General features: G+C 36.5%; 1 protein-coding gene across 5 annotated transcripts in view; it reads left to right on the plus strand.

Annotated features, from left to right (window-relative positions):
* KIF16B (kinesin family member 16B) overlaps positions 1 to 15,322 on the plus strand; it is a 148,383-nt gene that overhangs the window by 29,965 nt on the left and 103,096 nt on the right. For all 5 annotated transcript variants that reach the window (XR_012774931.1, XR_012774932.1, XM_075496885.1 and 2 more), the window contains exons 9-12: positions 123 to 254; positions 3,167 to 3,342; positions 5,236 to 5,301; positions 8,446 to 8,505. Coding sequence is in view for 3 of the 5 variants with exons in the window: in XM_075496885.1 (XP_075353000.1) it covers positions 123 to 254; positions 3,167 to 3,342; positions 5,236 to 5,301; positions 8,446 to 8,505 (434 nt within the window). In the remaining 2 variants the exon portion in view is untranslated. The remainder of the gene's footprint in view (positions 1 to 122; positions 255 to 3,166; positions 3,343 to 5,235; positions 5,302 to 8,445; positions 8,506 to 15,322) is intronic.

The following is a 15,322-nucleotide window of genomic DNA, read 5'->3' on the forward strand; positions in this document are numbered from 1 at the left end:
TTTGTTTACTTACACTTCTGTTCATTTTTACTTACACAAATAGTGGCCTAACGCATACCGTATTTGAAAATGAGTGAAAATACATAATTGCTATTTTTTTTTCCCTTACTTTCACACCACAGCTGATTTATCTCAGGATGCAACAAATCCTCTTTCAAAGAAGAAACAAGTATTTGTGCCTTACAGGGACTCTGTGTTGACTTGGCTGTTAAAAGATAGCCTAGGAGGAAACTCTAAAACTATAATGATTGCCAGTAAGTGTTTTTAAATTACTTTTTTGCATCCTGAACAGTTCATGCTTAATAGAAGAGGCTGTAAATATTCAGGTTCCCGATGCTTTGTTAAGGCAGAACGTTGTTTACACGTATTAATCATATCTTTCTTTCTAAGTTTTCTAGTAACACTCTGCCTTTACCTACACTCTGCAGAACATGTCTTCCAGCAGTAGAACTATATAGGGTCTTATTGTCTCTATAGGGACAGTCTAGTTGTTTAGTAATGTCATGAACAACAGCAGGTATGCCTCCTGAATTTGAGAGCTTCGTTTTCATCTGCAGATTGTCTGTTTGGGTGTGTATATCACTGGCTGAGTATTTGGTCACAAATGTAACAAGGCATCCAGATTGTCTATGTACAGTCGTTAGACATTTGTTTGCGTAAGTAAGGATCATCCAAATGTATGTGCCTAAGTGCTTGCGTTTGCTCTAACATCTACCTCACCACTGTGTTTCTTTGACACGTGCATAGTGTAATGATTAGCTCATCTGACCAGTTAAACTTCAAGTAATAGTTCCTGTTTATTCTTGAGGTTCATTTGCGTTCCAGACAGCTCTGTTACACATGGTAAATGCTCAAACTCGGACCTAGATAAGGTCTTGTACTTCTCTCCCCTTATGCCTCTCCTCCCCAGGTTGCAGACTTTGATCCCCAGTAAAAGAAAAAAAATCCAGCTTTGTGCATCTAGTCAATACTGATGTGTGAATCAGTTTGCTTTTCCAAAACTGTGCTTTTTTTTGTTGCATTAGTAGCAGAAACAACCTGGTCTTTTTTGACATTCAGTGGGTAAGACTGTCATTTTTATTTAACCTACTTTTTGAATGCACACAGTATTTTAATTTTTTGTCTAAATTTAATTATTTATGATCAGTCATCTTGGCTAACTTTTCTTACAGTTTTCTTTCTACCTGTAGGAAGCTCTGTAAGGATCGCTTGGTTTAAAAACCTACCTATGGCATATACATTGCAGGTTTTTCAGCAGATTGGAATGGGAATTCAATTCCCAAAAAACCCCAAGTGAAGCTGGGAGGATGTTTAATGGGAGGGGAGGATTTTGAATGTTGGAGCTGTAAGGTGTGAGGAGAAGAGCAGCTCTGAAATTTCTCTCACTCTTTCCTGCTCAAATGAAATGCAGTATAACTGATGCAGTCCTCTCTTGGGAATGGTGGGAGAGCAGAATCAAGGGAATAAAATGCATTGGATCAAATTCTGGTTCTTCCATCGCTTTGTTACAGTCAAATTCTCTGGATACCACCAGTTCCTTTGTTGGATGATTTTGGGGATGTTTTTGGAATCCATGCCACTTTCTTTCCTCAGGCTGATCATAGTAGTACCAAAATTGGATCTTGGACCAGACCCTGCTTTGGTTTTCTGGCTGTTTAAGTAACACTGTGCTGGCATCTTTCTTCTTGATGCTTTCTTTCAGTTACGTGGTTGAGTAACTTGTGGGTTGGTTGGTTGTTGGTTTTTTTTTTTTGGGGGGGGGGGGTGGTGTTTGACAGAGGGATTGAGAAGAAAAGTTTTAGAAATGCAGTGAGCTTTCAGTACCTATACTAATGATTACAGCGCCCAGCTGCTTTTTCTGCTACTTTTTCATCTATTAACGATGCTTCTGCTAGGCAGAGCCCTGATGGTTGATCTTTTCTCCAGCAGTAACTCTACTGGTGATGTAGCTGAATTGCCTAACAGAGCCTGACAAGCTGTCCGGATACATTTGGCCTGCCTTTTCTGTAACTAAACACAAAAAAAGCAGGAAGAGCATCTCAAACTATAGGAAAGACTCTTACAAAAATACATCCAATTCTGATTTGTCATATTTCTCTAATGTATTGTAACATCCTTCCGGAAAGAGAATAATTGAGTAGTGGAGAGGAGACAGTAGATAAAGTAGGGAAGTGTTAGTGTGAGCTAGGGGAAGTATAGTCTGTTGCCAAGTGCATCTCCCCTAATTCAGGGAGTCTCTACCACAAAAAGAATATTTATTACTGTTGAGAGAATGAGGAAAGGCAGAATATTTTGGTTACTTGATTACCTTTTCAGGTGTTTTCATTGTCTGATTCGCTGGGTCTCTTGTTCAGTTTGATTATTAAGGTGTCTGGTGCCTCGTAATTTCTGCATGGTGTTCTCTTCTGTGTTTTAGCTCATCTATTTGGATGCAGTAATTATCTTTTTAATTGGGAACATCTTGTATATTGTTAGGAAAATTAAGTGAGGGATAGCATTAGCACTTTTATTTGAACTCCGTTGTTTTTCCTGGTTAAGTTGCCTGTAAAAATAATACTGGTTTCTCTTGATGCATCGGATAGGTAACAGTTCTGCGTGCTGCCAGATGCCTGCAGCTCGGCAGAACAGCTAGGTTTGTAAATTACAGAAGCTCTTCCCTTGTTTTGGTTTTCATGTCTGCTTTTTGTTTGAATGCTGTTTAATTTCCCTTCAGAACTTGGACTGAACCTACTGTTTTTTTTTTACCTGAAATGACTTTTCCATTCAATGATTACATTGATACTTACAAAATACTCACCATTTTTCCCACTGTTCTTGTAAAAAAATTGCAAGAAAGCCTGTAAAGTATTCATATAGGATGTTTATGCTTACCAGAGAAATGTAAACGTTAAGCAGATTGACAGTAAGATTTCTTTACAATGCTTGATTGTTGGACCTGATTATTCTAATACACTATTATAATACAGTGTTTACTTAAGCAAAGGTATAGTGACATGAAAGCAGTGGAGCTAGGTGAAGAATTGGAACAAATTGTAGCCATACTGGTTAATCATACATTCCTGTCTCTTCATCCACGTTAAGTTTATCTGACTTTTAAAATATAGACTAACTTCACTAAATGAAACATATGGTTCTGGATAAACTGTTTCTGATTTCATCTCCTTAGCTATTTCGCCTGCTGATGTCAATTATGGAGAAACTTTAAGTACACTTCGCTATGCAAATAGAGCCAAAAACATCATCAACAAGCCTACTATTAATGAGGATCCTAACGTCAAACTGATCCGTGAGCTGAGAGCTGAAATAGCCCGATTAAAAGCCCTGCTTGCTCAAGGGAATCAGGTTAGCTTTACTTGAAATTTATGTGTAATTTTCCTTGAGTTATAACATCTATTTGAGTAAACAAGCTCTATGAGGCTATGAATGAATATTATTTTCCTGATTGAATCAATTTCCATATGGCCAATAGATTACCTCTTTTAACATAAGGGGGGAAAAATTGTCATCCCAAAGCTTTTAGTTTTCTCTTAATATAATCAGAGCTTGATTGCAGTGTGCTGTGGAACAGGTAGTCACCACGGTGTAAGGAGACTGAGCAGTAACATATTTCCTGGGGCTAGCCTGATGGACTGAAGAGGTACTTTATCTAGTATCTTGAAAGAAGTAGAAGGTATAAGGTATTTAAGATGTGTAAATATAAAAATGTAGGAGTATGGAGGGGTTTGAACAATACATTTTATTTGTGTTTGGCTGCACAGTACATTAGAGAGCATGTAACATGCTACATATGTAAAAGTATTTTCAGTGGTGGTGTAAGAAAACGTCTCACGCTATAATTCCCTTTTGCATGATTCTCTTTCTTGTTCTTCTGTCAATGTTAGCCACTATAAATATTTGCTGCACAAGCTCAGTTAGGCTTAATTTCTCCTCTATTTCCAGGATGGTGAAACCAAGCTAACAATAAGGAATATGCAATTGGCTCAGGCCAGTCATCTCTTCTAAATAATGTCACTCAGGACTGCTAGATTTTATACTTGAGTAAATACAATTTGGAAGTATCTGAAATGATACTTCAGATTGATTTCTAGAACTATCTAATTTTATTTTAGATGGGCTGTGCAATGTGAAATGTCAGTTCAGCATAGAGTTTTTTTAATAGAAGGGTAGTCCTTCAGCTAGATTTCATGCTATGAAACATTTGCTGAAAAAGGGGATAGGACCACAGTTGGAAGCAGTAATAAGTATTGTAGATGATTGAAGCAGAGAGCTCTGCTTTGTTACAATTAGAAAACTCTTTATGGGGTTGAGTTATTATACTATTACTATTATACTATTATACTTGTGTTTCTCCTGTATTCTTTAGGAGGGGAAAATTAATTTATTTTCAAAATACGGTTTGATTTGGAGTTAGTAAAGTAGATGTAACTTGGACCCCTTTGAAGATCTAATACTTTGACCTAGTTCCAAGCTGTAAAACAGTGGATATCACAAAATAAATCTGGTTCAGTTGTAGGATGTGATAGATGGCTGCGTGGGAGACAATAGAGAACTTGCTTAAGTTAATTGAATTTGTGATGGTTGGTAAAACAGCAGGTGGTGTTATGTATGCACAGTAGAATATAAATCTCTGTATAATTTCTTTTGTGGTTTTCCTTTATATTCCCAGAATATTGTATTGCAAATGCTTCTGTAGATCACTGAAGATACTGGTTACCAAAATATAATGCTAGATTCAGTGTAGAAGGTCACATAACAATGAGTACTTCTTGTGTGTGTGTGTGTTGTATAGTAGCTTTCCTTGTCTAAGGCCAGTTACCTTAATATATATTTATTCAAGTTAAGCAATATACATATGTATTGTAGCAAAATGGTTAACTATTGATGTATAATAAATTTTCATGTTTAACAGAAGTATAAAGATAGATGTATCAGGAATTGCCAGTTATAAACTTGTGCCCAGTTTCAGTGTCTGCATGTGTGTGACCATGTGTATAGTGAATGAAAATAGTACTCTCAAACCGATGATTTGTAATTGAAATACCTGCTTTGACAAGACTGATGATTTGGTTTACAGCATTTCAAGGTAAAATGATGTATATTGGAGTTTAAAATACGTCATCCTAAATAATCAGAAAAGTTGAACAATTGCATTTCTTTAATTTGATTCTGCCAGAAATTGTTACTTTTTTTCCTTCCTTTTTTAAACTTGATTATGTTTTCTTTTTACAATTTCAGATTGCGCTCTTGGATTCTCCAACAGCTTTAAGTATGGAAGAAAAGCTTCAGCAGAATGAAGCAAGGGTGAGTTATAATTTCATAAAACAGTTTTTAAAAAAAAAAAAAAAAAGAAAAGGAGGTCTGGATGCAAATGTGTTGGTAACTTTCAGGTTGTTTTTTTTGTTGATGCACAACTAAATTTTCTCCCACCAAACAGCATTGTCTTGGTGCTTTTTAAAAAAAAAAAACCCAACTGCGTGAACTTGTAATTTTGTTATCCTACTAATGTAAGATAATGTTATAACTAAGAACAAAGTATATCTTTGATATTTATGTAACAGTTCTATTTAATGAAAATATTTGTTCCCAGGCCAGCCTGCCTTACTAAAAAAGTATGTTTGTAAATAGAATAGGGAGGGAAAAGCCACTAAATCACAATAATTGGTAAGCAGTAATCACAGCAACAAAGCATTCAGTGTGTAGAAAACACAGTAAAAGATTTATGGGGAAAATGGTCACCTCTTTTATGTTTTCAAGTAATCAATAACTTGTGGGGTAGGTTTTCAGAAAATTTCAGTCATTAAATTGGGTATGTACCAATATGTTCAGTGCCTAATTAGCTGTCTTTTCTGGGGAGGGTCTAAGATCTAGGTGTGCATCACACCAAGTTGTTTTAATAATCCAGCTCAGTGTAGAGGCTGGGAAAAATTCCCTGACAGTTTAGATATGCTCATAAGGTCCAAAATAATATAGATATAATGGTACTCTCATTTCTCCAATTTGCAGTCTTTCATTCTTTATTCTGTCGTTTCATGTTAATTCTTTTCTATATACTTGCCTGTTTTTAAAGCTACTGCAAACTGTTTTAAAAAAACAGTATTACTCAGACTTTGGAAGAGGAGAGAGGAAAGTATTTGGAATCATTTAGCTACATGGCAGCAAATATTTCGTTCTGAATATTGTCAACAAGATGCCAATCAAATGTAGATATGATGCCTTCAAAAAATAAGGGCTTCTTAGCTGGTTTAAATTCTAAGGTTTACACTGGTGCTGCTTAGACCTTTACAATTAGAGAATGAATGCATTGCTTTGAGAATCCTGTTTTGACCTAAGTAATTGGAATGGTATCTGTCTGCGCGTTTCAGGATTCCCATTGGTAATACCAATTTTAAAGACATGTTGAAATACTTTTCAGTGAAATGATACTTTAAATTTCATGACAAAAATGGATGAAATCTGTGTATTAGTATGAACTATAGCCGCAAAGTAGACTCCAGGCTTCTCCATAAGCAAAGTTTCTGCTAGGAACGCTTTTTACAGCTCTGTAGTACATGCAGGAGTCTTTACTGTGGTGTATACAATAATTAAAGTAGGACCTGCATAACCATCGTATGAGCCTTCAGTTGCAAACTATTTTTTTTCATATTCATACTAGGTTTTACAAAATTTTTAGCTGAATCAGAGGTGAATGATAATATTGTTAGTACGTGTAGTCTGCTTTTATTTTGTGCACAAACATAAAGCTTTTATCTAAGAGTAGCTGAGTAATATAAACTGCTGACTATATGCTAATTAGAGTATGTTATTCATGCTCTGACAATAATCACTGCTTGTCCTGCTCAGAAGTGTTGGCCCCTCCTGTGTGGGGAGTATATCGAGCATATTTTATTATCGTTTGTCAGCCTCATTAGAAGGTTATGTGATTACTATTCATGATAATTACAATAGACATAATTACTGAAAAGTCTTAGTAGATATTGCAGTGGTTATAGCTTTTTTAATAATGGAATGAGTGCAATAATTAATTTGTTTATACAGATCTAAAGACTTTATCACCATATTTAAATTACCTGACAAATATATGGTAGCTTTCTTTAATGAGTTGATTTGTCCTTACGTAAGAACAATGTTTAAATGATTTTTGAGGAAAAGACATTGTTCTGGTATGGTGAATAGACTTATGATGTACCTCCTTCATGTTATTCTTTAATCTTTTCAATTTTTTTTTGTTTTAACATTCTGATTAGCAGCACTAGGACTGATATGATGCATTGAAAGGTGTATTTACTTTTCTCTGTTGAAATCTCGAGATACAGGTAGAGGTGAGAGAATCTTCCTTAGCTGCAAATTAATCAATGGGAACTAATCTGCAATGACAGCTAGCATAGTAGGCTGCAGGTAGCAAATGTGGAGATGTTTGGAGGAACTGCATTGACAACCTTTTTTTTTTTTTTTTTCTTCCTACAGTGGCTTTATATGTGAAGTAATAAAGGGACATAGCAGTGGTGGTGGTTTTTGGGGTTTTTTTTTGTTTTGTTTTTGTTTGGGTTTTTTTGAGAGTTATGCAGTTGAAGTGAATTCAAGTAATAAAAGATTGTGTATGTTTTTAAAAGTCTATGTATTTAATTCCTGCACAGAAATCTGATGATTTAAAAAAAATGAAAGTGTCTACATATATATTCTATTTCATGTGATTATGATTCCAAGTCAGCCAGAGCTTTGAGGCAGATCTGCCTGAAGCACCTCTATGCCCTGCTTTCTAAAAAGTCTGAAAGGCTCTGAAATGAAAAGAGCCTTTACCGGTATGGGAGCTATGAAAGTTAACTTATGAGATGGACAACTGGATGAGTAGGAAAAGCAGGAGAAGACCTAAGTGTTCATACCCAGTGCTTTCCCTGTCTGTAATGCCTTTGCAAGCAGCTTCTCACTTCTAGTGCTGATTTCAACCAAGTGTGTGATTTCTAAGTTGCAGCAAACTTTGCTTTGATTCTCTCCTGAAGGCTGCCTGTCTGCTGCTTCCTCTGCGTGCCATCCTCTGCAATTTCTGGAGGGTATTTTAGCCTGAACATGCCAACCTGCACTGTAGGAAAGGAGCTGTTGTCTTGTTACAGCTACGGGTTCAATCTGTGGCAGTAGACTTTGTAGGACTGATGAAGCACTTTATGGAATTATTCCATTTCTTTGAAAATGCCTGCCATTATTTGAAGTGGCTATCCCTGTCCTTTGTTTCATTTTATACTATAAATGAGAATTTTGTGATTTTTCCTTTTTGAGAGAGAGAAATTGTAGGTATGGCCACTTATTGCAGGAGCAACAGTGCTCTTCTAAACGTTTAAGTATTAAACTTCACAAAGAATGGCACAAATATTTAGTACTTCTCTGAGAATGTGTTATCAAGGACTTTAAAAGAGATGTGATTTTTTTTCCAATATTTGTTTTCTTTTATAGGTACAAGAACTGACCAAAGAGTGGACAAACAAGTGGAATGAAACTCAAGATATTCTGAAAGTAAGGAAAATAAATGAATTTTCAACTTGGCATTTAAACTAGCCTTAGAGTTTTTCCTTCAAAAAAAGTTCCTGTTCTAAGTTACCTCCTTTGGCTTTTTTTAATAACACAGTTTTCTTAGTCTTGTTTTGGCTTATTCCAAAGAATTAGTTTTTGAGGTTTTAAGAGTAAATATTCAGGCACAGTGGTATTTTTGAACAAGATTTTAAATAATTATTAATAAAAATGAGCACAACTCTTTGTTTTCTTCAGCATAGCGACCTCAGTGCAGAACAGCTTCTCTCTTACAAATCTTTAAAATACTGAATATTTTTATTGAGTTACAAATGAAGAAAACTGGGGCAAGCACAAATGGATCCCTCATCCCTTTGGTGTTTGTGTTGTATCAAGACCTGTGAATAATCACCTTTTATGTTATATTGGGTATCTCAGTGAATGCGGTGCCTAGTGGATACAGATTTTTGCATTGGCCTTCAGATTCATGTTTTGGTCAGAAATGGCTTGTATACTTGAAAAACAACCTGCAGTGGGATTTCTGCAGTTGAATCTCCTCCAGCAGGTCTTCATCAAACCAAACAGATACATCTGACCTAAGCGTGCTCTGGAGTCCCAAGCACAGGATTTTTGCAACTGGTTCACATCAGATGGCCCGCGTTGCACTCTTTATATGACTTCAGACTACTTCTGGAGCAGTTAAATCCACACAGTGCTCTCTTGTATTTTGTAGATTTAGTACAGATCCAAGAGGGCAACTTGGTGATTTCCGTAATGTTTTTTGCATGATGTAGACTGAGACTTTTGTGTTCTCTGCATATATCTTTGCTTTCCTGCTGTCTAGTTGTACTGGTAAGATTTTATGTTGGCATTTGGCTCGTGATTAAGCTGATAGTCTGAGGTGATACTTTAATGGGCTATTTTATGATTCCATATAAGCACACATATGCGCGTGTACGCACACAGAGCAGTCATTCCTACAATTTCTTTTCCATAATGTAGACTAACATTTTTTTGCCAAATGTTTTAATTATTCTGTTAAATAAAAACTTTGAAAACAAAGCTTAAGCTTTCATGATTTGCTGTATATGCTGAACATAAACTTGTTTGGAGTGCAATTCAAGCAAGCATTTAGAAGTTAATTTTTAAATTCTCTTTATCGCTGATCTGAAACTCTATTTTTGTAGTTCATTTTTTGCTGTGTATCGCTTTTTGATGTCTTTAATTTTTTTAAGTTTACCACCATGTCTTTTACCTAAGTTCCAAATAATTTGAATGGCTCCATGCTTAAAAATAAAAATAAAGCACAAATAGTATAGAGAACAGAGCAGGGTTGGTAACTGCCTAGCAGATGGTGTGACAGAATGGACTGTTTAATGTCTGTCCAGATACTGAACTGGGAATTATCATTTGCATATTCCTCAGAGATGTTTTGGGTCCAATTTTACATTATTTCTGTGTTGTTTGGTTATTTTGAAGCACCTATATGTACATAGAACTTTATTAATCCTCTCTTTACTTGCGGCTGGATTGGGGAGTTGATTGTTACATGGAGAATTTGTGAATTTTGGTCACTTGTGAAAGTGAACATGATGTAGCATATGGGAAGTTTTTAAAGCTTTATGTTGGAAATGCACTGGTTCTTGCCCAGAAATTACAGAATTGTAGGAGGTGTTAACTGGACAATTTCTATAAACAAGGGAAAGCTGCATTTGTTAAATAGTTGAATATAAAGGACTTAAGGACAGAAGCTGTAATTCTACTTTTCTGGTACTGAGCTCTTGTTAGTTTAATTCATACAGCTTCTGTATTTTGCACTTTTATATGCTGATATTTGAGTACATGAACATAGATTATATTTCACTTTTGGGTTAAAGGCAGTTGATAAAACTTTCTTGGCCCCAAAAACCGGAAAATCTGCAAAAGATTTCTGGGTTGTACTGTTTTATTTTACACCGTTTTACTGAAGCTATCCATATTTTTATTCATGTCTTGTTTAACGATTCCCGAAATCACTATCTGCGTATGAGTGAAACTGGGCTTTTTGGAAGTTTGCCAGGCTCAGTCGCTGGAAAGCAGATTTTAAACTATAGAGAGCAGCGGTGTTTCTTGTAATGGACTCCCTATAAGTTCACTGGCTTTTTTTGTTTTGTTGTTAATGTACCCCCTCTTGCACACAAAGACACTGTTCATTTGCAAAACTAGAATGTCTTGGCACCCTTTGAGAAATGAGATTTTTCTTCGTATGTCCACCTCACTGCAGTCACAACTGCAACTTTTTATACACCATAATCCAGTAACTTTCAGGACATTCGTCATTAAGGTACTTAGAACTTCATGTTTCTATTTATGTTTAAAACCCACTTCCTCTTGCCTCCCCTTGGGTTTGCAGTCCTGAGATAGTTGCTGCCTTTCAGTTCCTGCCCTGCAGCAGGCTTGGAGAATTAAAAACCTTTTGCCTTTGTCCCAAACACCTTTTGCTCCAAATCTTTTAGGCAGTTGATTTTGAAAATTGATGTAAACAGCTACCTATTACCTGTTCATATATGCCTGCCAGATGCTAGTGTGCTTGCTAGTAGCTGAATGGGATTTCCTACTCTATTATATGTAGTTATGCTTTTTCATACTAAGTTCTAAATATCAGAGTTCACATGGTTTTGAATTGTTCTCACAGGCTGATGGGAAAATCTGTTAATGTTTAAATCCAAAATAATTGAAAGGATTTTGCATAAGCCTTGTAAAATACAGGAAGCCAGATTCATAGGGCATGCTGGTGTCTTCTATGAGATCAACAGATATTGCTGGAAAAAGTTACCTAGCTTTTACTCAATAGAGTGCTTTCATCAGACCTGACAAAGAAGTGATGCATACTGTTTTGCAGGGAAGATGTTCCTCAAACTTGTTCACCCTTGCCAGTTATTTTGAACCTTGTTTTAAATTAGACCAGCGACATCTAAATGCTGCCTTGAAAATAATTCATAGAGAATGGAAAATCCTCTCCAGCTAGAAAATACTGAGGAAGAATACCGTGTGAAGGCAAGTTTTTGATAAAAAGTATTTGGCAGCTTAAAATTCAATTATTTCAGTTGGCACAGTGCCATGTGTGCAGCTGACACGTACATCCCAGTATTCTTCCTTATTTCTGCTTGTAGCTTTTATCCCCTTTGATGTTTGTCGCTATGTAGTTCGCCCAAAGTTACGGTTTTCCATCACAGTGTGCATCTTTAGACTGAGTATGTTGAACTATCCTGTCTCTAAATGTTGTCAGTTCTGGATTTGGTGCAGAGTCTGTATAGCTGGATGGCATTTTTTATCAGCTGTGAACATGTATAATCCTTCATATATGCTGTTGTCAGATTGGACATGTCTTGGACTGGTGATGGTAGTATTGATAGTACGCTCCCTTTTTTTCGTGCATTTGGAAGAAGCCCTTTTGCAGGGCGACTGTCTGGGTTCCTCTGGAGTCTGAATTACTGTCAACTTACGCCTAAAGCCCAAATCCTCCCGTTTTCCATATGCAAAGATTAGGACACTGCATACATCAGGGTTTTAAAGTTGTGCTGACTCCATATGAAGTATCCTTTACTGCATAGCATGGCAGCTTCTTGGCATTGTTAATCTGTCTGAAGTGACAAGTGTTGTTTCCAGTGATGATGTTTGTTTTCATCCTTGACCTCCTTGCTATAATACACCATGACACTCTAACCTTACTAACCTAGTCCTACAATCTGTCCCTTGTCCTTCTTTTTAATTGAAGGGAGGATATTTTAATGCTTAATAAACTTAATAAATATGTGGAATGATGCTTCAGCATTGGGTAAAATACTGCATCGAAAACCAAAGCGATAGTGTTTGCTTTGAAGCCCACAGGCTTTGGGTTATTTCCTCAAATGTCACCAGCTGTCAAAAGAATTGCACTTTACAAAGCAGCACTGCTTTACGTTGCTTCTCTATCTTCAGGTGTCTTGCAACCTCAGCACTTATTTAACTCTAGGATTTTGCTTTCATCTCACTCACATTGAATCTTTCTATGGATTTTTTTTTTCCCCTTCTGTTAACGTTCTTCTGTACACATCCCCAAAAGGAAGAGGAGGAGGGAAGAAAAACTGTTTGCTCTTTTCTTTAGTTTAGTTCTTTTTGTATTGTTCTGTTAAAGATCAATCCTGGGGTCTGTAATTTCTTTGGATGCTTTCTAAGATGTTAGGGTAACCTATCCAACTTTCGATTTTTCTCTTTCTTTGAGGCTTTAATTGGTACAAAACTTCTTTTGATGTGGCTGCTATATTTGACTGCATGTGTTGTCATTCTCCCAGAGATCTTTTTCTTTTACTGGCATCTTATTTTTGTCATCTTTTGTGCATGTTCCAATTTCTTTCTCTAACCTTTAGCAGCTTTTATATTAATCTTTTTAAAATGTGTACTCCTTTATATAATTCTCTGCTGTTTTTTCTTCCCAACTGTCTTTTAAATTTCTTCTCTGCTTTTATTGTTTGTGTAGAAATTTCTTTGACTTTTAGCTTTTGCTTCCTTTGATGTATGTAATTTGTACCTAGCATTAAGGGGTATTTAGATGCTTTTTTTTTTTTTAAGTTTTAAGTAGGTTTAGAGTTACCTTTTGTTTCATTATTCTGTTGTTTGATTATAATCATGTCATTAGCTTTGTGTGGCAGAGCTCAACTGATGTCAAAGAGTGCAGAGAGATCTGTCTTCACAGAGTCTATTAAAGGACAGGGTCTTTTTTTTTATGTGTGTGTGTCTAATTCTCATGATCAATAGTTTAACTAGTAGCTGCTTCAACTGGCTTTGTCCTGTTGATTTAGTGATACAGCCTCACTTTCATCAATAATACTAATTCTGCTGCAGTACTTTACCACATGTTGTGTAAATATGTTATTGAACGCTGTTGATTTGATCTTTTTCTTTTCGATGCCCTTCAGTTGAGTTCTGGTTAATAGTACATTTTTATGGCTTAACAATGGTTGTTCCTGCCCAGGGAAGAAGACTGTTGCTAGTATGTCTGTCTTTAAGCATTAGCATATACCTTTTTCTTTATATCATGCCTGTTTTTGGGGGGAGATGAAATACTCTTAATTTGCCATGGTGAATAAATACAGACTAATACCAAACAGTTATTTTGGTAGACATACTCGTCTAAACAGAAGAATTTCCTTTCTTTATGAATCTTGGCTACACCCAGTGAAGATACTAGGAGACCAAAACTCAAAGTAATTGTGTTGCTATTTAAGAGGTGCTGATTAGGGTGGCAGAAGCTAACAGATTTTGATTCTAATCATTTCCTTTCCATGCTGGCTTGTATACCGTAGTGAACCCTGTCAAGAGCAGTTTGTTGTGTTCTATACAAATGCTGCATCAGTCTACATTTATTTGCATTTCCAGATAATTTTTAAACCACAGTTGCTGAATGGTATTTATACACCTTTATCTCAGTTCTTCTGCCTGTAAGGCTGGGCATACATCACCATTTTCCTGTTTTATGCCTTTTTGTTACTGCCTATTAACCTTGTCTGGCTTGGCTCCTTTTCCTCTCCTCACTTGTTTTGTGTTCTACCCCAGTACTTTGCCCTTCGAAGAGCATTTGTTTTCTTCATTCTTTCATGTCTTTGTTTTAACATGCTCAGTCCTCCGGTGAAAAGTGCTCTTAGTTAACACCTGCTACTTTCACATAAAATTCTTGTGTCTACTAAATCCACTTTTTGATGGCTGTAGTGTAGAGAAGCTGTGCAAGCTCTTGGGTTCCTGAGGAACAAACTGTAGTTTAAAAGTACTTACCACATCACTAGTAATGATGATAGTCCATTAGTCATGGCATGCGCTTCTTGTCCAAAAACCTGTAGTTGTGACACTTCCCCATTCAATGCCTTCAGCAACCAATAAAATCTTGTGGGTTTTGTACCTATTCCATGGGAAGATTGGTAGAAAGTTAGGAACCAAATGCATAATGTAGTTGTCCTAGATCACTAATGAATAGCTGTTTTTTTTTATTTAGATGTATATACATTTCATAGATATAAAATTATGTGATAAACAAAAAACTACAGCTTGATATTTGTAATTACTTGTTATCACTTTAATAATTTTACCATCGGGTAAGTTGGGTATTGGAAAGTTGCGTATTACGAAGTTTTTACAAAAGACACCAATATAGGCTTTAATCCTGCTTTTAAAAAGGACCTATGACTTTTTGAGACTTCTGGACACATGCCTTTGGAACACAGGTCCTAAAATGGTTGTATCTACAGGTTGAATGAAAAAAAAAGAGAGTTACAGGAATGGTGTGCATTTATATATGTCCTGGTTTTGGCTGGGATAGAGTTAATTTTCTTCCTAGTAGCTGGTATAGTGCTGTGTTTTGGGTTTAGTATGAGAATAATGTTGATAACACACTGATGGTTTAGTTATTGCTGAGCAGTGCTTACACTAAGTCAGGGACTTCTCAGCTTCCCTTACTGCCCTGCCAGTGAGGAGGCTGGGGGTGCACAAGAAGCCGGGAGGGGACACAGCCAGGACAGCTGACCCCAACTGGCCAAAGGGACATTCCACACCATGTGGCGTCATGCTGAACAAAAAAACTGGGGAGGTTGGCCGGGGGGGGGCATGGCTGCTGCTCAGGAACTGGCTAAGCATATCGGTCAGCGGGTGGTGAGGGATTGCATTGTGCGTCACTTGTTTTGTGTATTCTTTTGTCATTATTATTACTTTTTCCCTTCCTTTTCTGTCCTATTAAATTGGCTTTATCTGAACCCATGACTTTTACCTTTTTTCCAATTCTCTCCCTCATCCCACTTTGGGGGGAAGGAGCGAA

The sequence above is a fragment of the Mycteria americana genome, chromosome 3, assembly GCF_035582795.1.
Source record: "Mycteria americana isolate JAX WOST 10 ecotype Jacksonville Zoo and Gardens chromosome 3, USCA_MyAme_1.0, whole genome shotgun sequence".
Lineage (NCBI taxonomy): Eukaryota > Metazoa > Chordata > Aves > Ciconiiformes > Ciconiidae > Mycteria > Mycteria americana.